Raw genomic sequence first — 23,263 nt, forward strand, 5'->3', positions numbered from 1 at the left:
CAATTAACTATCTCTCTGTTGGATTCTCAGAGCTCTGAGGCTGCTTTATTTAAACAGGGATAAGGACCTTTGCTGAAGGTGAAAAGTGAGTCAGTTACATAGTAGTGTATTAACCCATAGCTCACATAGTCACAGGTGTGCCGTACATGACAAATAGTGGCAATGTGGTGAGATAACAATTTTTTTTGTTAATACCAGAGCTTTTTATTGATTTGTGTTTATGCCTGCGGGACAAATGAAACACTAAAAAGCCGCATGTGCCAGAGACCAGTCCATGTGGTCTGCCTGTTTTTTGGTCATGGCCGTGATGGGTGCAATGATTTTAGAGAAATCCCAAATAAATCGTCTATAATAGTTCGAGAAGCCAAGAAATCTCTGGATATCTTTTTATCCTTTTAATACCGACCAGTTCAGAACAGCAGAGACCTTGGAAGGATACATTTCTGGACCCTGGGCAGAGATGATATATCCAAAAAAGAATGTCGGTGTTTCTCGAATTTACACTTCTCGAATTTAGCGAAGAGGATGTTTTCCAGGAGGCGCTTAAGGACCACCCTCACCTGCTGATGATGTTGTTCCATTGTCTTAGAATAGATAACGATATCATCAAGGTATACAATAACGGAGGAGTCTAACATGTCTCTGAAAATCTCATTCACGAAGAACTGAAACACTGCGGGTGCATTGCATAAACCGAAGGGCGTCACCAGGTACTCGTAATGTCCATCGAGTATGTTGAAAGAGATTTTCCACTCGTCGCCCTGCTTTGTCCTTATAAGGCTGCGTCCAGGGTTGCAGCAGCCGTACGGAGGCACGCGGAGGCTGAGGGAAAGCGGGTGCTTTCCCTGGCCTTGGTTAGCGCACCGTCCGTGGGCATGTCGGAGGGCGGGCCAGTGACGTCACTGAGCTGGTTCCCCCTCATTGGGCGAACCGCTCACGTGACCAGCCCTGCGCTCCCATGAGCGCAAAATCTAAAATTTGGATAAGACCTACGCTTCCGCACGCTTGCGGAAGCGTGCGTGAGCCCCTACTAAAGCCGCTCTCATTGCGGCTGCAGGGTCTCACTGGTAAGTGAGAGCGCGCCTCAGCACGGGTCAGCGCATAAGCGCTGACCATGCCCGAGGCCTAAGGTTGTAAGCTCCTCTTAAATCGAGTTTAGTAAAAACGGTTGCCCCAAGTAGATGGTCAAAGAGTTCGGTGTTCAGAGGAAGAGGATACCGGTTCTTGACGGTAATCTTGTTCAAACCCTGGTAGTTAATACAAGGCCTCAAGGATCCGTCCTTTTTTGCCACAAGAAACTTGCACGAGCAGGGGAACAGGACTTGCGAATGAATCCCCGCTTCACATTCTCGTCAATGTATATCCTCATAGCCTTGGTTTCAGGTTCAGAAAGAGGATACGTATGTCCATGAGGAGGAGTCATCCCAGGAAGGAGATCAATAGCACAATCAGAGGGAGAATGCATAGGTAGTTCCTCAGCCTGTCCTTTGTCGAAGGCTCACCTGAGATCAGAGTAACAGGCTAGGAGCAAGGCATGCGTGTGCCCCCGGGCAACATTTTTCTATTGCGTTAAGCCGTGCATGCGCGACCGGCACTTGCCTACTGCACAGGCGCCACCTGCCCTTTACAAACAAGAAACAAAAAACAGCGCAAAACCGCATAGTGAAGTATATCAAAATGTATTCAAATATACAAAAGGTGAGTATTCAGCGTAAAGGAAATAAGTGCATTGAGTGCATCAAGCACAACAGGTTATCACACTGCGGCAGATGTCGGGGGTCACTGGTGATTGCAGATGGAAATATTCGTAATATCAGCCTCACGTCCTCAGTGGAAGGTATTACCGGAACTCCGTCTTATCCGGTGGTCTCAGTCTCATCAAGGGAGGATTCCTCTCGAGGATATCAGCGTGTGTGTACTCGCACAACAGGATCGCGTCGTGGCTGAATGACGTCACAGCGACATGGATGGTAGTCTCTTCCGCACACGTGATGCGTGAAACAGTCCAAAGCGGAACAAAGTCTCGATCTCACCACAACATTGATGGTAAAAAGCTCAAAGTCACGAAACTGATGACTAAATTAGCCAATATGCATAACACTGAAAGTAGGGCTAAACTCGGGACGTCATTCAGCCACAACGCGATCCTGTTGTGCGAGTACACACACGCTGATATCCTCGAGAGGAATCCTCCCTTGATGAGACTGAGACCACCGGATAAGACGGAGTTCCGGTAATACCTTCCACTGAGGACGTGAGGCTGATATTACGAATATTTCCATCTGCAATCACCAGTGACCCCCGACATCTGCCGCAGTGTGATAACCTGTTGTGCTTGATGCACTCAATGCGCTTGTTTCCTTTACCCAATGTACGCTGAATACTCAACTTTTTTATATTTGAATACATTTTGATATACTTCACTATGCGGTTTTGCGCTGTTTTTTGTTTCTTGTTTGTATAGTGCTGTTGGAGTGTTGAGCCACCCTGACTAACTACAGCTGCAGCCGCCAACTGTTACCACAGTTATTGTATGTTTTTTCTTATACACTCTAAGGTTAAGGGTGTCACCAAGATTTAATGAATTCACTAAATCACTTTTAGTAGGATAATTTATTATATTGGTTTAATTAGCTGTGCACTGTATTCTTTCTGTTGGCAACCTGCCCTTGCCTACTGCACATGCGTGATCGGCACATGTCTACAGCGCATGCACAACCGGCACCTGCCTACTGCACATGTGCAATCGAAACTTGCCAGCTGCTCGTGCGCATGTGCGACCGGCAAGCTCCAATCGCTTATGCGCACGAGCAGCCGGCAAGTGGCGATCGCGCATGCATGGTAGGCAAGTGCTGATCGCGCATGTGCAGCTGCAAAGCTATGCATTTTGTAACCTAGAGAGTGGTCCCCCCAAGAGCGCAGGCCTCTGCGCTCCAGCTACGCCCCCGAGCCCGCGTAAGTCAACCAGTCCAGGTAGTAGAAGAGTCCCCACAGGACGACAGGGTAGAAGACATTTGCCATGGCAGGCAGACCCCCAAGCTTGTATCTGTCCCGAGATCCAGTCGATCTGGGGATTATGAGTACGTAGCCAAGGAAGCCCCGGAACAACATGAATAGTTGGAGAATGGATAATGTCCAGCTGGAAGAACCCGTGGTGCAGAACACCGACCATGGCTTTGAGTTGAGCCGTCTCTTGCGAAACAACCCCAGATCTCAATGTCTACCATAAATGGAGGAGATACCCAGGGGCACGTCCTTTCTCTGGAGAGCAATATTGACTCACTGAGTGAAGGCTCTATCCACAAACATACCGGCAGCTCCAGAGTCCACGAAGGCCTTGGTTATAACTGAATGTTCCTGCCAAGATAGACAGATGGGAACCATCAGGCGACTGGGAGATGGAGAGAAGGTGCAGGTGCCCAGAGAAAACTCCCCTATTTGCGCTGGGCACTGGCGTTTCCAGATTTATTAGGACATGCTCGTACCATGTGGCTCTTCTCACCACAGTAGAGGCACAATCCTCTACAATCCCGTGACTGTTACATATGCCTATAACATATATTATGTCTTACCGTGCATGCAATGTGTTGTATATAATGTTTAACCCTGCTCACTTAATGTAACTATGTATTTGTCGTCATAACTCTGTGCCCAGGACATACTTGAAAATGAGAGGTAACTCAATGTATTATTTCCTGGTAAGAAATACAGGAGACACGCCTTCTTCCAGAGGGCATTACGGTAGCACAGCTCATACAGCAAAGAGCCTTGTGCTGCACCAAGGCTATAACTGGAGCACTCCGCTTCACATTCTCACATATATACAAACTAAACGGGTAAAATTGGTTACCCTCATGTTATGCAAGGATCGTCTCTGCAAGATACAGACTGTCAGTAAGAAATTATTTCCTCAGTACTGGCAACTTTTAAGCGATGCATTTTTTTTGGGGGGGGGGGGGGTACATAAACCACATGAACTGGGAGGTTTATATTAGACCAAGATACCTGTATCAGTTGATGTACCTTAAACATGGTACTCTGACCAGAACCGTGCATACTTCCAATAAATGTCAGGAAAGGGATATAAATAGAGATTTATTGAAGAACAATTTAGTGTGACACCAGTATTGAGTCTACAATTATAACTTTGGGAGTCTCATAAAAGAGCATTTACTACTTACTCATCTTTTCTGGGGTCTGTATGTGGTCTCATCCTTGTACACACTATTTAGGGACAAATAGACACTACCACCACGTAGTATTAAGGTTGTGCTCAGACACCAACATGGTGACTACAAGTACTGCTTTAGGTGTCGCATAGAAAAACATTTATTATCTACACAAAGCTATCGTGGGGTCTATATGTGGTGTCATCCCAGTATACACTACTTAGGGATAATAGACAGTACCACCATCTGGCATTAATAATTTGCTTTACACCTATGTGGCATAACCATTCTTGATTCAATTTATATTAAAGTCCAAGCAGGCTGATATGTTCAAATACCTAGTTCCAGGGTTTTATGTAATGTTTTATTAGTATTGTCTATGTATTTGGGTGCCCTTTATTTTAGAATATTTTTTAATTAAATATCATTTTTAATTAAACTAATTTACATATACTTTGGTGCGCCGCAGAGGGGACCTTTTTTTCTCAAGTACCTTGGTGTACTTAATTTGCGTTGCATGCTTCCCAGGCAGCACATTATATTACCATACTAATAGGTTTGCGCGAGGCCCCTCCCACATTAATACCTGCTGCACACCATACAAAAAAAGGTATAAGATACATTAATACCGGAGCTCCTGTGTTCAGGGAGGGCCTGTAGGTAATCCAAGCTGCATGATAAGAAAAAAGGACAACACAGGCCACTGCGGATTATCTTATGCTATTTATTGAGCCAAAAACTGCGACTTTTCAACCTCAGTTGGTCTTTTTCAAGTGGAAATTATGCAGACTCACATCGATGGTATCATCAGTTTTGTCTATTATTATTATAATCAGTTGAAATCAGATAAGGATTCAGTGACCAACATGGGTGTCCGCAGAAATTTTTTCAGGGGGGGGGGGGGGCATAATTTTAACGGCCAGTGCCCGGCGTAAAAGTGGTGGTGAGTGCACTGTGGCGAACGAGCCCGACCAGCATAAGCGGGGTTCTCCCCCCCCTGAGAAAATTTTGAAAAAAAGATCATCACCGGGCTGGCGGTATTGAATAAACTGTGGGTTGTTGATGAGCTGCAGGGAGTTGAAAAATCCCTTTAAAGTTCTCTAGGAGATCCAAGCTTTCCTTGCATAATGCATAGTTATATTGGTAAAATGAGATTTGTGAACTTCAAATAACTCACCTACAATGCACTATTTATTGAATACAGCCCTGTATGCAGTAATAGAAACTAGAAAACGGAAAAGTGTATGTGTGTGGCTCTGACCAACCTGGTCTACTTATCTTTGCTATTTAACTGAAAATGGCAGGTCCATTGTTGATCTCACATTTTTATTCCCTGCATCTGTGTTTGCCTCTACTAACTCTGCGAGGTAGCTGTACCAAGCATCTGCTACTTTTTGTTATTCTCCTAAAATATGTGGATAGGATCTATGAGCCATATATTATAATTATAGGCAGAAAATGTATAACCTATATTTATAAACTGGCTGTAAATATTCATACACACAGCATAAACAGAACAGTCCTGGATGTAATCCGCTGGCAAGAGCGAGCTTTGCTGAAACCCAGGTGACGTCATACTTGGGACTGCTAGTATTTCCACACAGTGAATTCTTTCCATTAGCAACCCATGAATTATTTATACAATATCATATTAACCAGCTGCTTCCAGGGTGTCTGAAAGGCACAGGTGAAACGCAAGAGGCAACGTGTACTTCAGGAGAGCCCACGAGTAAAATACTGACAATATTTTATTCAGATCTCTCTCCCGCTTGTAAAAATGTACTGATAAAATTAGAACAACCTCTAAGGGAATGTCTCAACACCTGGTTGTAATAGAGATTACACATTTGCATCACATTTTTTTTATTGACTCCTGCCCTATTATTTATAAATGTACAGTTTCACTTTCTTTATTAAAGAGAGAATGTTATTTTTTTAAATGGAATATATACATACAGAGTGTGTGTGTGTGTCTGTCTATGTATATAAACCCCTTAAAAATGAGGTCCAACGAGCCTGTCCCCAGTATGTATGGCAGGAAGGTTTAGAGGGCTGCAGTCTGTCAAACGTAACATAAACTTCAAATGGAGCATCTTTCACCAAACTGTATGAAGATGTCACCTTTTGATGTAACCCGGCTCATTTCCCCCAAATCTGACTGAGTTCTGACAGTTCCTGGTAACAGGTGGACTGACCTCTGGTTCCTCCTCTGTCCCCAGCTTTTACACTGTGACACTGGAGCACCCTTCTTGCTTTTTGAGAAACCCTCCATTGCATTGTGCCAGGTGGGTTACCCAAGGCTCTGGCCCATTGTGACGTGGGCGTGGGACCCTTTGTGACGCGGTTCCTCGGGGCTGTGAGGGGGGAGAGGTGACACAAAGAGGAACGTCCAGCTGTAGGAAGAGGCAGGGACCGCTGCTGAATGAGGAGGGGGGAGGGTGGCGGCCCGGCCCCGCTGATCTGTCTCTGCGTGACCCTAGTGGCCGGCCTGGCCAGCGGATGCCTCCAGTGTGACGAGGCCTTCAACAATAAGTTCAACCATTACCGCAAGAACATGGACTGGAAGACATGGTGGATCGGGGACAGGCTGGAGGCGCAGAGGATCCTCACGACTTGGCCCAGGGTGACCCTCAAAAAGATGACACTCACCGTCCCCCCTGACATCCGTGAGTGCCCACACTCATCCATATAGGGCCATCAGCCATACAGGACCTTGTGTAGGGCTTATCTCCCACACTGCACATTGCCTGGTCAGACTCACGTGGAGGGAGTCTCACTCACATTCCAGGAACTCGGGACGTGGGTGGAAGACAGTTATCAAAGGGACAGTAACAAATCAGTGAATCAATGGGGTGTATTCTATTTAATCAGGAGCAAAGTGTTTTGCATGCCATTTAAATATGTGGTCAGTTTATAAATTTAAGATGACAAAAGGGGTTGTGTTGAAAACACAGTGCTTTAGAAAAAATAATATACTAGAAGTCTATATTTCAGTAACTGATGCAGGTGGGTATCAAGTGATTGCCTCAAATGGTTATTGTGCTTGTAACCCACAAAACTATCCTTTCTGTTCAGGGAAACTAGTCTAGTGGTCTTTTCTAGAGACCGCTGGAAGCTGAACGTGTGCTGTTTTCTTCCTGCTTTGTACTACGATACATTTTGTTGCAGTTTTTGGAGTGGTTGAAAGTGTATGGCATTCCAAAGTTGGCCCCGCGTTTCATTATGTCCCCACACTTCAGGCTTCTACAATTAGATTTTAAACTTGATGGGACAGGCCATTGTGTCGGACATTGCAGCACAATACATCATACATATGTTTTTTTTTTAATCGATTTGTATGTTTTTTAAATCAACTGTTTTCTCCCCTGAATCCCCAGCTAAGGACACACTACAGGACGTGGCTAGAAAGATATATACCAAGCTTGATCACATATACAAGACGTTTATACACAGACCAGGTGAGATCAGTGAGCAATGGGAATATCAACAAAAGGGATATATTAGAGGGTGAGCCCTATATATAACCCTATATATTTTAATAGGATGAAGAACATCATGTTACAAAAAAAGTGATTTAATTGATAAATTCTAAATGACCTCATTCTGCATTAGATACATTTGAGCAACACTTCATCCTGCGGAAGTCCAAGCTGTAAAGTGTTAATTATTGTAAAATAACTACAGAAGTATTTTATTGGGATGGTTTGTAATAGGTAGCACGCTGTTTAAATAACTGCAATATTAATATTTATTGCAGGGCTTGTTTTCTAAAATAGCTAGGCAAAGGTCTAACCCAGTCGTGAAACATTGCTGCTTGTTCTTAAAAAATGCCTCTTCTTACGATGCAATCAAAATAAACTGTTTTGATCCCATATCTGTTTCTTATCTTATTTCATTACAGGCACCAGCACCTTTTAAAAGACTTTTAATACTGTATCCTCATGCTTTCTTTGCAGATTACGCTGTTTTTGTACATAAAACAAACATGCTATCTTCTGTTTCTGAAGATTGCCAGTTTCCTTTAAACATAAAGAAGCAACCTTAATTAGCAGAATGATAAACATTTCCAATTAATTCACTGTTGATTTTTTGTCCAAGGGAAATTTTCTCAAAGCCTACGCACCATATTAGATCTACAAGTGAGACTTCTAGAGGCAGCCATAATTGATGGTGAGTTTAAGTAAGCATCCTATCTATCTATCTATCTATCTATCTATCTATCTATCTATCTATCTATCTATCTATCTATCTATCTATCTATCTATCTATCTATCTATCCAGAAGGGTATGGAATAAAGTGCTCTGTCTTTCTTTTAAATTGTTTTCTGTTTCTTCTAGGCAGAGTTGAATGTGAGAAACAATGCGGTGAGTGTTATTTCTCTACCAAATCAAGCCACCAGCAAACTCAAAATCAACAGAGGTGTTAAAGCTGCAGTTCAGTCAATATCCTGCATGTGTGTTTTTTTAAATAAATCAGTTCTGTAGTAAGAAAAAATACTTTTAGCATTTTCTGTTTTTAAAAAAACAACTTTGAAAGACCAATTTTCTTGTATTCTATTTTAACAGCCATTTGCTAAGGCACTGCCCCTTCATGTCCTGTCACAAGCCCTGGCACACCCCTTTGTCAGCCCTGCCCTCCTTCTAGCACATGTCAGTGCAGGAGTGCTCATGAATATGCATGAGCTTCCACTGAGAGAAAGAAGCAGAAGAAAAACATATCCCTTCACTAATTAGTTCACCAAAGTTCGCCTATCAATACATGGAGAACGAATTGACCTGCAGCTATACAGTTCTTTAGGTAATTAGAGATTGCACACATAAAACTATTGAAGTAAAAAAATAAATTAAAAAAAGAAAAAAGACTGAACTGCAGCTTTAAAAGAAACCAAGTGAAGTGACAATTCTACCCATGTTACCAGTGATGGCACTGCAGTTTATGCCAGTTGCACAATTTGTAGACCCAAATAACAGTTTTTAATAGACCAGGAGATTCCGCATTCTAGAAGTGCTAAGGTGTCTAAGGTTTCCCTCTTATTGGTTAAGTTACAATGACCGACAGTGATAGGCAGCAGCAAAGCTTGCAGCATCTATATTTCCCACATGCTCCTGTTTCCCTGCTTATGATGGATGTGAGTGATCATGAAGTTGGATTTGTTATAAAAAGCTATGGCCTGTGCTATTTTACAGTGTGTCATTGCCTTGTGTGTTGCAGGAATATATGAATATACTGCTATATCCTGCGGGAACTGTAGCGGAACTGTGATAGCATGCTTTGGATACACCTGCAGGTAGGCAGAGACATCTAACAGATGCAAACATAAATATCTCTGGTACTTCAGCCTAAAAAAGAACAACTACGATTGAAAGTGTAGAGCATAAAAAATACTTACTGGTGGTAACATGATGCAGCCAAGCAACATTCCTTTCAATTTTTCATTCACCCGGATTGAGATGGGGAAACTTTATTCTAAGGTCATCTTATTGGCACACTGCCTGCACATTACACTCTACAGCATCAACTTCTTAGGGGACTCTAAGAGTGTTGTAGTACAGTGGTTATAGTAATGCTACATACCCTTCCAGTTACTCTCACAGCAGGTAGTACTGCATCATGTAGTTTTGTAAATCCTCTAACCATTGTTGCGTTCCTGTTGTTCTCTTGTTATAGTTCTGCGCTGGATTGGGAAGTGGCCCTGCGGAGTATTCCAGAATACGTGTGAGTACCGGACCTTTTTCCTTACTTGTAGAGTGTAGCACACGAGGAGGAGAGGAGTCATAAGAGCTGTATTGGTCCTGTACAAGTGTTGGTCAGTCACAAGTTGTGATAGCTTTTAATTGTTCAGACAGAGAGCTCTCATAGACTTAATAGTGTGTACAGTTTTCAGAACCTCCCAGGTCTCTTCTTCATAGAGAAACAGAATGGGTGTGATGCTCTAAATTGAGACCAGTCCTTGTTGGACATCCAGTATTATTTAGGCCCACAATGGGTTAACCTTAACAACGTTGGAGTGCCCCCAATAGAGTTGATTGACAACTGGTGGGACAGACGTGGAGTCAGCCAGACCCTCACTAGATTACAGTATCACAAACCCAACCAGTGTTGTAGAAATAAGTGGTCAATGACCATGGTAAGCAGGAATAAATGAAAGGCACTATGGCTCTTTACCTGTACTACCAAGGGGGCACTCGTGTCGTCGGCGGCGTGCGGTCCATCTTGTGAAGATCCAGAGGAGTAGAGAGCGTTGATGGCGCACTGCCAGGGGATCCTGAGAGAATCAATCAGGAGAAAGAAACAACCAGGCCACTCCAAGGATGAAAGAATGGTGTTAGGTTTATTGCATGCTGATAAACACACAAGGAACGGACAGGTAAAGCACCTACGCGTTTCGTACTAAACGCGTAGGTGCGTTTACCTGTCCGTTCCTTGTGTGTTTATCAGCATGCAATAAACCTAACACCATTCTTTCATCCTTGGAGTGGCCTGGTTGTTTCTTTCTCCTGATTGATTCTCTCAGGATCCCCTGGCAGTGCGCCATCAACGCTCTCTACTCCTCTTCTTCATAGATACTGTCAAATCAGGAAGAGACCTGTGTGCACACTGTACATGTAACCCTTCTTGCTTGACTGTAAAGGAACATGAGAATAAACAATTGGGGTGCTCCACCCAGTGACACTCAATCACATAGGTATAAATCCATGAATATTCCAATGTTGGGTAAGGAGTGGGTATATATATGTAATGACCTGTGAGTCACTGTGGGAAGAAAGTCCTCCAAGTACTCAGCGATAAGAGTCAAAAATAAATTCTCTTACCCACTCCTGTGACATCCAAAGTAGGAAGCAGTGGCGTGCCAGCCATGAAGATACATCCAGGAACAGCAAAACAGCAGCAAATGGCACACAGCCAGGGAGCCAGGTGGTAAAAATTCAAACGTCCTTTATTTCAGTACATGACTGGATAGAATAAAAAACCCCATGGGGACACAAACGCACCTCCTACGCGGACTCCTTGATAAAGGACCTACAGGTCCGAAACGCGTAGGAGGTGCGTTTGTGTCCCCATGGGGTTTTTTATTGTATCCAGTCATGTACTGAAATAAAGGATGTTTGAATTTTTACCACCTGGCTCCCTAGCTGTGCGCCATTTGCTGCTGTTTTGCTGTTGACTGTAAAGGAGTTTACATCGAGTTGAACTATATACATGGCAATGCTCAGTCACTCACACCTGTTCAGGGTGCTGGGTCGGTGCAGGCTGGGGGTGGTTATGCCGATAGAGTAAGGACGGGCTCCAGGAACTTTTATAGTACAAAAAGAGCTTTGAAGAACATAAGACAGTGTTTGCATAAAAAGATTTGCATAAGATGGTGCAAAAGACGTACCCATTGCAGTGCCCGTGAGTTGCAAATAAAATTGTGAGTCATAACTAAAGTAATTGTGCGTGAGAAGAAAGGTGATAGATTCAATCAAAAATACACTAAGTGCAGGGGAGAGATCAGATCTATTCAAAAAGTGTTGTGCAGCCTCTATGCCCTGTCTATGATCTATAATGGAGTACAGTGATTGTACATCCATTGTGACCCAGATACAGTTAGTGTTCCATTTTGTTGTTTTTAAATCTTCAATTAAATGTCTGGAGTCTTTTATATAGGAGGGCAAACTGAGCACTAGAGGCTGCAAAAAGAAATCAACATAACGTGATAATGCATCTCCCAAAGATCCAATTCCCGACACAATAGGCCTACCAGGAGGCTGCGTCAGGGTTTTATGGATCTTTGGGAGATGATAAAAAATAGGTATAATTGGATCTGGTGTGTACAGAAAGCCCAGCTCCTTTGGATCTAATATATAGAGAACTTCACCCAATTCTAAATGTGATTTAAGTTGGTCAAGGTATTGTTTAGTGGGGTCAGTGCTAAGTTTTTTGTATGAGGCAATGTCTCCTAGCTGCCTAAGCGCTTCTTTATTATAATCTTCCGAGGACTGGACAACAATGGCTCCTCCCTTGTCTGCCTTTTTTATGACAAGTGATTTGTCTCGTTGTAAATTAGCAAGCTCTTGTCGCTCAGCCCTCGAAAGATTATCCCTTTTTGGGTGATCAAACATAAACCCCTCCGCCAGTACTCTAAGGTCCCTCTCAACTAATTTCTCAAAGGTAGAGATAAAGGGACCCTTAGAGTTATTGGCACAGAAGACTGACTTTCTTTTAAAGCCCGTATGTTCGTGTTGGAAAAAATCCGTAGATAGATCATATGGGGGTAGGTTACCTGCCTGGTCATCAAGGAGACCCTCCAAATCCGCTACTGCACAGTGCTCCCTATAAGAGAGTGTTTCTCTATTAATATCACATACATTCAAATCAACATTCTTAACAATGTCAGGAGTCTCTCCTAGATCATTTGCTAAAACCTTGTTAGCCGAAAAGAATTTTGTTAGGGCCAGCTTACGAGTGAAACACTGCAAGTCTATAATGGTGTTGAAGAGGTTAAAGTTACTTTGCGGAGCGAAATTAAGCCCCTTGTTCAGGAGTTTATGTTGATCTACCGTCAATGTGATGTTGGAAATATTTATGACATTGTCCTCTATCAATTGTACTTTTTCCTCTTCGTGGCTCCTCTTTGGACTTCTCCTCTTCCTTTTGGACCTCCGCGTCCTAAAAAAGCGGGTACAGAGGAAGAGGTAGATGGCCTTGCATCATCCTCATTGGAAAAAGTGGTATGGCTCAAACGATCCGAGGTGGTGGAATCACGATAGACCCCCCCTGGGCTTTTTCTCCTCCAAAGATCATCTTGTTTTTCTTTCTCAAACGTGATTGAGGTAGATCTATTTTCCCCTTCTGAAAGATCTGAGTCTGCACTAGAGACTTCTGCATGTTTATTTTTAAGGATGGATTTCTTAGGGGTAGGATGGTTTACACCCTTATTCTGATTACTTTTATCATTAGATCTATTCTGGGGTGATCTAGATCTACCTCTAAATCTGTTTGTATTGGGGTTTGGGGGTCTTTCCCAGTAGTATACTTGGTGTCTTAAATAGTCTTGTTTGTCTCTCTCAAACTTTGACTGCTTTTTTTCTAGGATTGTATTCTCCACCTCGTCTATATTCTGGGACAGGATAAGATCATTATTAGAAAAATGTTCCATTTTATTAAATGATTTAAGTTTGGTTTTCAAATCCATAATATCTTTTTCTAGGGCCGATCTCTCCTCCTTTTTGTGAGTTATAATTAGTCCCATGAGCTTGAAGGAGCATTCATCCAGAACTGTCCTCCACTTATTCTCAAAATCTTTAGTAACAAAACCGAAGGTGGGGGATTTTTTAATACGTAGCCCCCTTGGAATTCTATTCACTCTCACATAGTTATCCAAGGAGGTTATGTCCCACCATAATCGGATGTTAAGTGATAATAGTTGTTCTAACCTTTGAAAATACGTGACCAGGTCTGATGATTCCTCACAGAACACTTTACCAGTTTCATCGAAGACATGTTCAGCTTTTTTACTTCTTTTGGTGTGGTCACTGCATCTAAACACAAAGGTATCTGCGCCATCCTCCTGCACACAATCTTCAAATGTGTCATCCATTAGAGAAAATAATATTGAAAAGTCCCTTTTAAGCAGTCCTGATTAAGAAAGAGCTCCAAATACTCAGTAATTGTGAAAATAATTTCAATACATGAAAACAAACAGAATAATTAAACTAATATGCACAAAAAAGCCACAAGCCAGCCTGCAATATCTTTGAAAAGAATAGATTAAAGATGCCACTGTGTTCCATAAATTAATTCATCCCAAACAGAGCAATGAGCTACCACGATGCCTATAACATAGGTTGGTAAGGGAGTAAACCCTAAAAGGGTGCTTCAAATTGGTGTTTGCTGAAGATCGTTATCACAGTCTTCAAGGGATCAGTGGTTTTTGGTAATTCATTATCAGTGTGAAGCTTCCCCCATTAAGTGCATCAATTCGTATACAGTCATGTATAATGTAAAGCTCAGGCACATAGAGTAAACCGCTATAGGGAAAGAGAGACCTCTAACCTGACCGGAGTGCTTGTCCCATCCGGCGGTTCCTTCTCTGGCGGGTCACGTGTTTCCAGCGGGTCCTTGAGCAGGGAGTGCAGAGACTCACGGGGCTGTCTCAGCCAGTGCCTGTTGAGCTGTTCATTCCGGGAGGAAGGAAGCCTCACCACTGTTCTCTTTGGCGTGCATCCGTCCCATCAGTAGAAGGCCAGGTAAGTGAAGAAGATTGGGGAGATGTTGGAGCACTGCAGTGAAAAATACCAGGCTGGCGGCGGCGTGCAACAAAAAAACTTTAATGCGGCATAAAAGCCCTGAATTAAAATGACAGAACAATTCTCTGACGCGTTTCGTCTGAGCGACTTTTTCAAAGAGTGCTATACTGCAGCCATAGATGTACCTTAAATACCCATATGCTCCCGCGCGCAAGTGTTTGAAATTACACGCCCACTATGATGTGATCTTGATCAATTAGTGATTATGCAAATTTGGAGGGAGCAGCTCACAGGGCCTAATACAGAAGGGTTTAACCCCTCTATTGCCAAATGCAGCAAGTGATATACAATCTCAATAAGTGTCAGGTAAATGGGTATTTATACCAGGAACCATCTTATGGCTGTTAAAGCAAACTGGTATATGGGAGACATTACATTTCAGTACAAACCAACAAACTTTACAGAAAATAAACAAATAAGTGATAAACATAGATTACATAAGTGATACATAGAGTTATAACACCAAACAGACATAAATAGTTATCATATCATATTAAACTATATAGACCTCTAAACATCTATTTTTAAAAATTAATTAATTAAATATATTCATATCACCTCGTGTAAATAAATTAAAAAAACTTAAAAGACATGTGAAAAGCATGTTATAAATCAAATGTCAATTAAAACAGGAGAAGCTTATTTAGGGACATTGAAATAGAATCATATGGCATGATTCTAGCAGCAGATACAGTATGGGTAATACAATTCTAAGGTACCCATAAGAATAATTTTATATTAAATATAAGGATGATGCTGACCACATTATATATTATCAAGATTTAGAGTATTAGGAGTATAAGAAATATATAAAATATTTAATACCATACAGTTTTCCATCAGATAATGCCAAGATATAACCCAAATAATTGCGGCTTTTGTACAAGGATAGTAATAAACTGATTTAAAGAATATACAAGGATGATGCTGACCACAATAGTTTAGAATATTACATTATAGAATGTTTTTGAGTATTTTAAGTATATAAAATATTTAATACCATACAGTTTTTTATATAATACTGCCAATACAAGAATAGTAATAAACAATAAACCGGATAGACACAGCAGGATCAGTGCTTTCATGCAATTTAGCAAACATCTAACTCAAGGGTATATAATATACAGTTTACAGAAAATGGGACAGCTCCCAATCCACATTCAGACCTTGTGGGTGGAGGCTGTCCATGCAAAAGATCCATGACATTTCTCTCTGATTTAATGTTTTAAGTCTATTGCCACCTCTTGTCGGGTTGGGAACATGTTCCAAACCCAAAAAGGAAAAGCCTTTTAGGCCCCCATATGGGCAAGAGGAGAAATGTCGAGGGACCGGGTGCAACAAGTCCTTTTTCTTTATTAGCCGTACATGTTCCTGTATTCTAATTTTTAAAGTTCTAACTGTACGGCCAATATATGTCTTGTTGCACCCGCATCTAATCATGTACACAATATGACTGCTATTGCAGTTGATAAAACATTGTATTGTTTTTTGAACCTTAGGTTTAAGGCAATCAATAACTTTGGTAGGTCTAGCATATTGGCACATATTACACCGTCCACATTGGAAAAAGCCCTTAGGGATATTCCTGATTTTATCCGTACTTTGTGTTGTAAAAAGGCTTGGTGACAGGTATGATGATAGGGGTTTGGCTCTACGGAAGACAAATTTGGGCTTTCCACTTGTAATATTATGTAAATCCCCGTCTAGTTTCAGTGTGTTCCAGTGTTTTACTATGATGGAACGAATATCATTTGATTGACTACTCTGTCTTGTGATAAACAGAGGCACGGATTGGGGGCTGTTACCCCTGTTCTTCTTTACCTTTGTTAAAAGAAGCCCTTCCCTTGACATTGCCTTGACCAGTGTGCAAGTTTCCACTAAATCCTTTTCTGGGTATCCCCTATTTATAAATCTAGTAATCAACATTTTTGCCTGTTTGTCAAAATTATCCTCTGTCGAACACAGTCTTCTGAGACGCATAAATTGCCCCTTAGGTATACCTTTTTTAAGGGGCCAAGAATGGTTACTATTTGCCATCAGATAGGTGTTTCTTGAGTTGGGCTTTCTGTACACATCAGTCTGAATATCTCCCCTCATGTCAATATAAATAAAAATATCCAAAAAGTGTATGTGATTACTACTGTGCTCATACGTGAAGTGTAGGTTATAGCACTCAATAGAAATTATCAATGTAAACGACACTGAATGTTATGAAATAAAGTGTACATTTTACGGATTTAAATTTTTTGTTGTACAAAATATGGCAAACAGTTTGCAAAAGACAATGATACTGTTCTAGTCTATAAAGTAAAACCACAAATACAGGACAGCCCTGAAAAGCACCTAAAGTTGCCCTGCACTCCCTGAACTGCTGCTGCTTGGTCTCAGTAACTCTTTACTAAACTTTTGGTTCTTATCAGATTCTGTGGTCATTTGACTTTAAGTGCTTGTCAGGGCTGTCCTTTTCTTGGACATTAGTGGATGTTTTAACCATTGTTCATTTGTACTAGTGGTGTTACCAACCAATGTATGTTAATTCTGCTGCCTTGTGGCTGAAAAATCTCCACTAGTTAGCATGTATTGCAGGATTATGTCAGCTCTGTCATTTGTTTTTATAAGAGAGTTCTTGCTCTATAGGGGTAAGGGCAGTACCAGGATCATTTTGGTCTTTGGGAACGGGCCAGAGGACGAGGCTAGGAGCCCCAAAACGTTGCCCCCCGTATTCCCCTATTTCATCCCCTCCCCTCCTTGTTTTCCCTTACCTCCTCTCCCTCCCTCATTTCTTTTTGCCTTTTACGCTTAGTGTCCTATTTGAATACTATTTGTGGTTATACTTGATAGTCTAGAACAGTATCATTGTCTATTGCAAACTGTTTGAAAAAAAATTTGTACAAAATATGGCAATCAGTAAAATTTACACTTTTTTGCATAACATTCAGTGTCGTTTAAATTGATAATTTTTATTGAGTGTTGTGAAAACTCTATATTCTTCAGTGCCAATTTAGAGGGAATAAGGGTCCCACTTTTGTTCACGTGCACCACACCTTTATCTATTTGTGATTTACCTCTATTGAGGTGCTATTAATACCCTATACTTTCCAAAAAGAGATTTATTCACATATGTTTATAAGACTCGCCATACAGGGACATACTTCATATTAGACATATTAACTGGTGGCAAATCATAAAGTTACTCTGTGCTTCTTCCCCTGGTAGCTCTCACTCCTATGCTGGGGAGGTACTGTACTTATGCTTCTTTCCTTTAATATTGGTTAGATTGGCAATCTCACGCGTAGCGTCAATAATGCCCCATCTCCAGTGTGCCTCCATGGGGAATGCTCTCTACTCTCAGGATCAGTATCCCATTACTGTGTACCACATACTTCGTTCATGCATATTGGATCAGGCGTTTACTAAGGACCTTCTGGTTGGGCTGATCCAATTATGCTCCGGAACTACTACTCTGAGAGCCCTTACTAAGCACATGCTCTTGCCTCTTCCTGAATGAGAACAATTTTAGGCCATTACTATAAGTCCGAGGTGGGCAACCCTGTTGCCAATCGCCACAAGTGTTAAATTGGCCATGAAAGTGTGGCGAATTTGAGTTTGCCGCTCCAACAGTAAAAAAAACTGTTTCTTGACGGTGTGAGCTGGTTTCCGCTTTCTGTATGAGTCAACGAAGTGAACCAGCAGCAGGTGATAGTGCTGAGGTGAGTGAAGCAGCAGCAGGTGATAGTGCTGAGGTGAGTGACGCAGCAGCAGGTGATAGTGCTGAGGTGAGGAAAGCAGCAGCAGGCGATAGTGCTGAGGTGAGTGAAGCAGCAGGCGATAGTGCTGAGGTGAGTGACGCAGCAGCAGGCGATAGTGCTGAGGTGAGTGAAGCAGCAGGCGATAGTGCTGAGGTGAGAGACGCAGCAGCAGGCGATAGTGCTGAGGTAAGGGAAGCAGCAGGCGATAGTGCTGAGGTGAGTGACGCAGCAGCAGGCGATAGTGCTGAGGTGAGGGAAGCAGCAGCAGGCGATAGTGCTGAGGTGAGGGAAGCAGCAGCAGGTGATAGTGCTGAGGTGAGTGATGCAGCAGCAGATTATAGTGCTGAGATGAGTGACGCAGACGAACAGTGTGTGTTGCTTTAAATGTTCGATTGAGCAACCTAATTTCTCAATTTTTATATGGTGTGGCGATTTTCACTTTTCATTCGCCACACCTGTGGCTACATTGAAAAATATGTTGCCCACCTCTGCTATAGGTGGTATCTATATAGGACACATTCCTTAACTGAAAACATTAAATAGGGACAGAACACTCTACACATTTACAGGACTCACAGTGAGGCCTCTGACTGAACTCAGAGGAACCTTCTTCTAAAACATTGAGTGGAGCCATACATACCCTTCTATCTTCCTATGGTGACATCACTGGTTACAAGACCGGCAAGGGAGTGGCAATCCCTTCTGCACAGTCATCCTACATCACATCGTGGGGAGGGGCAATACCAGAGTGATCCCATCCAGTTAACCCATTAAGGACGTTAACCCCTTACATTATTTAGTAGTCTTCAGAGGGGGCAGCTACATAAACAATATGTTACGTAATACATCAGCAAAGAACACTAGTTTGTGCATTTAAAGGCATCACAAGAACTCTCGCCCCCCCCCCCCCCGAAAATCTATTAAGCCCTGTATATGGGTATATGGGTTTCTCAACAATTAGTAACCTTTCTTTGAACATTCCCTTAAATGTGAATGAAATGCCAGTTATATTACCCTTATTATATAGTATTATCCATCATTTAAGGACATTATCTTTAGACCACAGACATTACATTTAAAAGATCTTCTTACTATGAATAAAAAACTAATATTAAAGTGTGACGCATATGATTAAAAAGAATGTTGTTCGGAAATCTGGTAATCATGAACTACTAATTTCCATTTGTAAAAAAGTACATATATACAGTACCTGTAGTACATAGATGCACTGTCTGCTTACATTTCCAGTTGTTTTTTTTAGCATCTGTGTTAAATCAAATCAATCTATATTAAGCTAGCTGAAATCCCTTCCATGTGTCTTTTAAACCCTAATGAAACGTTTCCATTATTGTGAGACTGTACACTCTTGCTTGGATTGGGTATTTGTTTTGTATACGATTATCTACCAACCAGAGAGTGACTAGCCAGGCCGATAAGAGCAGTCGTTACTTGGCAAGTGCTTTAAGTATTAGTGGTTTATTTCATAAATTGCAATCGTATTGAATTACGTTTTAAGTAAGTATTGGGTTGGTATGTTTGTTTATATGTTAAATTTAGCATACTGTAGGTTGAAATTCATGAGCATATGTCTTTTTAACCTCATCTACTATGTAACTATATAACAGCTGCTATTCACTCTGTGCCCTCTCTAAAGGGTTCTCCTCTCTACTTTATTTTTTTGTTTCCTAGGAACGAACTGGCAAGAGGAACGTAAGTACAGGATTAGTTCATTCAACTGACAGCTTCTATCCTCTTTTATTAGAGAGACTTAAAATGCAGTGCAATTCATTTGCAGCCCAGCTAATTATTACGATTCATAGTAGAATAGAACCGTTTGAAATATAAACTTTGACAGGTGCCCCCCAGGCAGCTATAAGTGCATACTGAAGCATTTTTTATTCTGGTGAACTATATTGCAACTATCTAGCAATTATACACTTTTATTTGTCCACGGAGCATTGATGATTGAGTGTTTGACGTTCTACTTCACTGCTTCTACTGTACATCCTATTCCACTGACACCTCACCAGTTTGGAGTTTCCCCCAGCTACCTTCCCCTAACCAGGATTGATTATCGTGTGCACATTATTGGGGGCTTCTTTATAGCAGACTCCTCATTTCTGGAGAAATTCTCTGGCTTAGCACCCTGCTGTGCTCCATAATAGTCCCCTAGTGCACCCATCTTTTCTCCCCCCTATACTACATAGAGGATGATCGGATGTCCCCGTTTCTTGCTTTTGAACTTTGGACAAGTCGTTTTATCTTCCCAAGCCTCAACATTTAGATTGTAAGCTCTTTAGGGTATGGACACCTGCCACATTTTCTGTACAGCTCTGCATACACTGCAGCACCATATGACACAATTCTCCTTAATAATATTGACTTGTTTTTTGGTTTCCAGCGCTCAGCATCTATTGCTAAGGTAAGCACTGACAGAGTAGCAATGCGAGAGGATTAATACATGACTGCATATCACTCAGCAATGTGGTACTTATTCCTCCTGCAGCTAAGGTGTTAATAAGTGTCTCCACCTTAAGGGGAAATAACAGACCCTTCCCTGAGGGGAAATTCCTGCTATGAGAAACTGTTCCTTATCTAAACAGCTTCACACAGACCTCCTTACCCTTTGCTGTGAGAGAAATTCCAGTTGAAAATGCAAGAGTTATTTATTTCCTGAAGTTATTTTACTTCTACTATGAATGTCTCAATCACTAGCAGTTCCCAGAGTCATTTCGATTTGGTTTTTGTAACCCTTTTACTGCCAGTGAGGATGGTAAAACATTGCTTTGCCAAATTATTATTATTATTTTTTACCCACTGTAAATTGCAGAAGAAGCAGGGATCTGGTGCTCATAAACATACATCTGTCCATAATACTTCACAAATAATAAGATAAGGCACCTCCTTCAAGTTGATTGATCATATCCATAACAAGTGATGGTAGAATAGTGCCTAGTGTATTCTGTCAGTATATCACATAAAGCAATTGCTGACACATAAAATAATCTCCCCTGTTAAGGTACAATAACAGAGATAAATGGATGATAAAGAGATGAGAACTCACTTATGTGGAGATCTACCATCAGTCCTTGGAGGTTCTTTGATGTGCAATCCGTGGGTAGGTGATAGCAACAATAAAGTAGAAGAAAAAACGGAGCACTATCCAGAACAAAAAAGATCCAGAGGGGCTCACTCATAAAACAAAGATGACTTTAATGGATCATACAAAAGACCCCATATAGAGGCAGCAACAACACGCAATGCGTTTCGCGCATCTAGAGTTTCATCATGGTGTAAAGACTGCAGTAAAACCGGCAATATTTAAAAGGTCTGGTGTGCCCATGACGTCAGACGCCTCGGCCCTCCCCCAGCGTTCTCCTCCGCAGAATATACCAAGTGCGTGTTCCCATTGGTTATGCAGATATCCAATAGACCAAAACTTTAATATACCCTCCTACACATAACACTAAGGCTGGGAAAGTGAGAGATCATATTGCTAAAACTGTCCTCGATGTTATTACCCACTCTGTGTTTAAACGCTGTTTAGTACTTAATAGTTAATAGTGAGCATTACATGCTCATAAATGTATCCCTAAGAGCTATCATTTTTTATGGATGCTAATTCTGCCGTACAACAATCATTATGGATTTATATATAATTGAATATGTTTCTAATTTTTATTCTTAATATGTGTATCCCATAAATTGTTCAGTAGTTTTTTTGCTGCCATTTTGTAGAAATCCCTGTTTTTCTAGAGGCATTTGACATGCCACTATGGACATTTCCTGACACCTCCTCCTGATTGGCTGCAATACCCAGCAGCCAATCAGGATGGAGGAAGCTGCCCAGCCCCCTAGAAACAGTCCTGCTCTCTCCATGCTCTGGGAAATCTGCGGCCCACCAAGCCAGTCAGGTCACTGTCCAGAGAGGTAAAACCGGTATACACATACATGTCCAGTATTACCGCAATTTTTTTACTGGACATATATTCCAAATACAGGACAGTCCGTTTCAGCAACGGACATCTGGCAACCCTATATACTATATGTTCAACCTACAGTATGCCAGGCTCAATAATACACTATATAAAAAAGCTTTGTCTCATCTCTAACTAGCGCAGAACTATATATATGGTTATTGTATACTGTGTAATATATGTTTGGGACTGCACCTTTAACATATGGGATCACTAACTTCTTCCTTTTGCTTTCTTTTCTCTTCAGTACAGAGATTGCAAATTTCTCAGGTAAGTGTCTCATATATAACACACTGTCAGGGCCAATGACAAGCGAAATGTGTCGGGGAGATGCCCATGCTGCGAACTAATGGGGATCAGTGCATAGTGTTGCTGTCAGCGGGTTGGGGGAAGAAGTTTCCTCCAGCCCTGAATGCTTTAATGACTGTGTGTTGTGGGTTTTCCCTCAAGGTTCTGACACGGGCAGGTACGTCTTTTGGAAACCGGACAAATTGTTTTTGACAAGAAAAATGCCATTCGTGTCTGTCATGAAGCCTTTCTTTACGCGCTTTAAGTCAAAACAGAAGAAGTACAGAAACTGAGTGGCAAATGCACACCGCAGAATGTACAGGAATGGTTGGTGTCTCTCATTCAGCTGCTCTGATGATGGCCGTACTGCATAGCGCCTACACTACACTCATGTCTACAGCTGTCACTGCGCAGGCAGAACACCATAATGGCAAAGCAATGTACCCTTTATTTTTGTTTGTTTTAAAGCAACTTGGACAAATAAATAACATTTTGATGTTTTTACAAACCTGTGCTTGGGGAAGGATTGCGGCTCAATGCATTTTATAAAACATGTGATATCGTTCGAGATACATATATATTGTTTCAGATAGATTCAATATAAATCTACTATATATTTCAGAATGTTTGTCTGTGTGTCTCATTACGTACGACCAAACTATAAGACCTAGAACAACCAAACTTGGAATGATTACTTTATGTACTAATTCCCTACCCTAAAAACCTAACCTTTTACCCTAAAATCCCTATCCTTAGCCCCTTACCCTAACTGCTAAAAACCCCTTAAATT

The 23,263-nt window shown here is 41.6% G+C and overlaps 1 protein-coding gene across 1 annotated transcript; it reads left to right on the forward strand.

The window, feature by feature from the left end:
• The first annotated feature begins 1,677 nt into the window (after positions 1-1,677).
• IZUMO4 (IZUMO family member 4) lies at positions 1,678-23,036 on the forward strand. Its single transcript, XM_075613033.1, has 10 exons — positions 1,678-1,837; positions 7,547-7,627; positions 8,268-8,339; positions 8,508-8,534; positions 9,382-9,457; positions 9,838-9,885; positions 19,898-19,918; positions 20,610-20,630; positions 22,433-22,455; positions 22,636-23,036. The coding sequence occupies exons 1-10, from the start codon at positions 1,678-1,680 to the stop codon at positions 22,764-22,766; spliced, it is 660 nt and encodes a 219-aa protein (XP_075469148.1). The 3' UTR covers positions 22,767-23,036.
• Positions 23,037-23,263: the final 227 nt, after the last annotated feature.

This window comes from Ascaphus truei, chromosome 8 (genome assembly GCF_040206685.1).
Source record: "Ascaphus truei isolate aAscTru1 chromosome 8, aAscTru1.hap1, whole genome shotgun sequence".
In the NCBI taxonomy this organism is placed as follows: domain Eukaryota; kingdom Metazoa; phylum Chordata; class Amphibia; order Anura; family Ascaphidae; genus Ascaphus; species Ascaphus truei.

What these genes read in the sequence shown, in the direction of transcription:
- IZUMO4 (XM_075613033.1), top strand. Translation starts at nt 1,678, where the DNA reads ATGTATTCAAATATACAAAAGGTGAGTATTCAGCGTAAAGGAAATAAG. An exon ending in TGCTTTGGATACACCTGCAG is followed by an intron (nt 9,458 to 9,837) that starts GTAGGCAGAGAC and finishes CTCTTGTTATAG; the next exon opens with TTCTGCGCTGGATTGGGAAG. An exon ending in AGAGATTGCAAATTTCTCAG is followed by an intron (nt 22,456 to 22,635) that starts GTAAGTGTCTCA and finishes TTTTCCCTCAAG; the next exon opens with GTTCTGACACGGGCAGGTAC.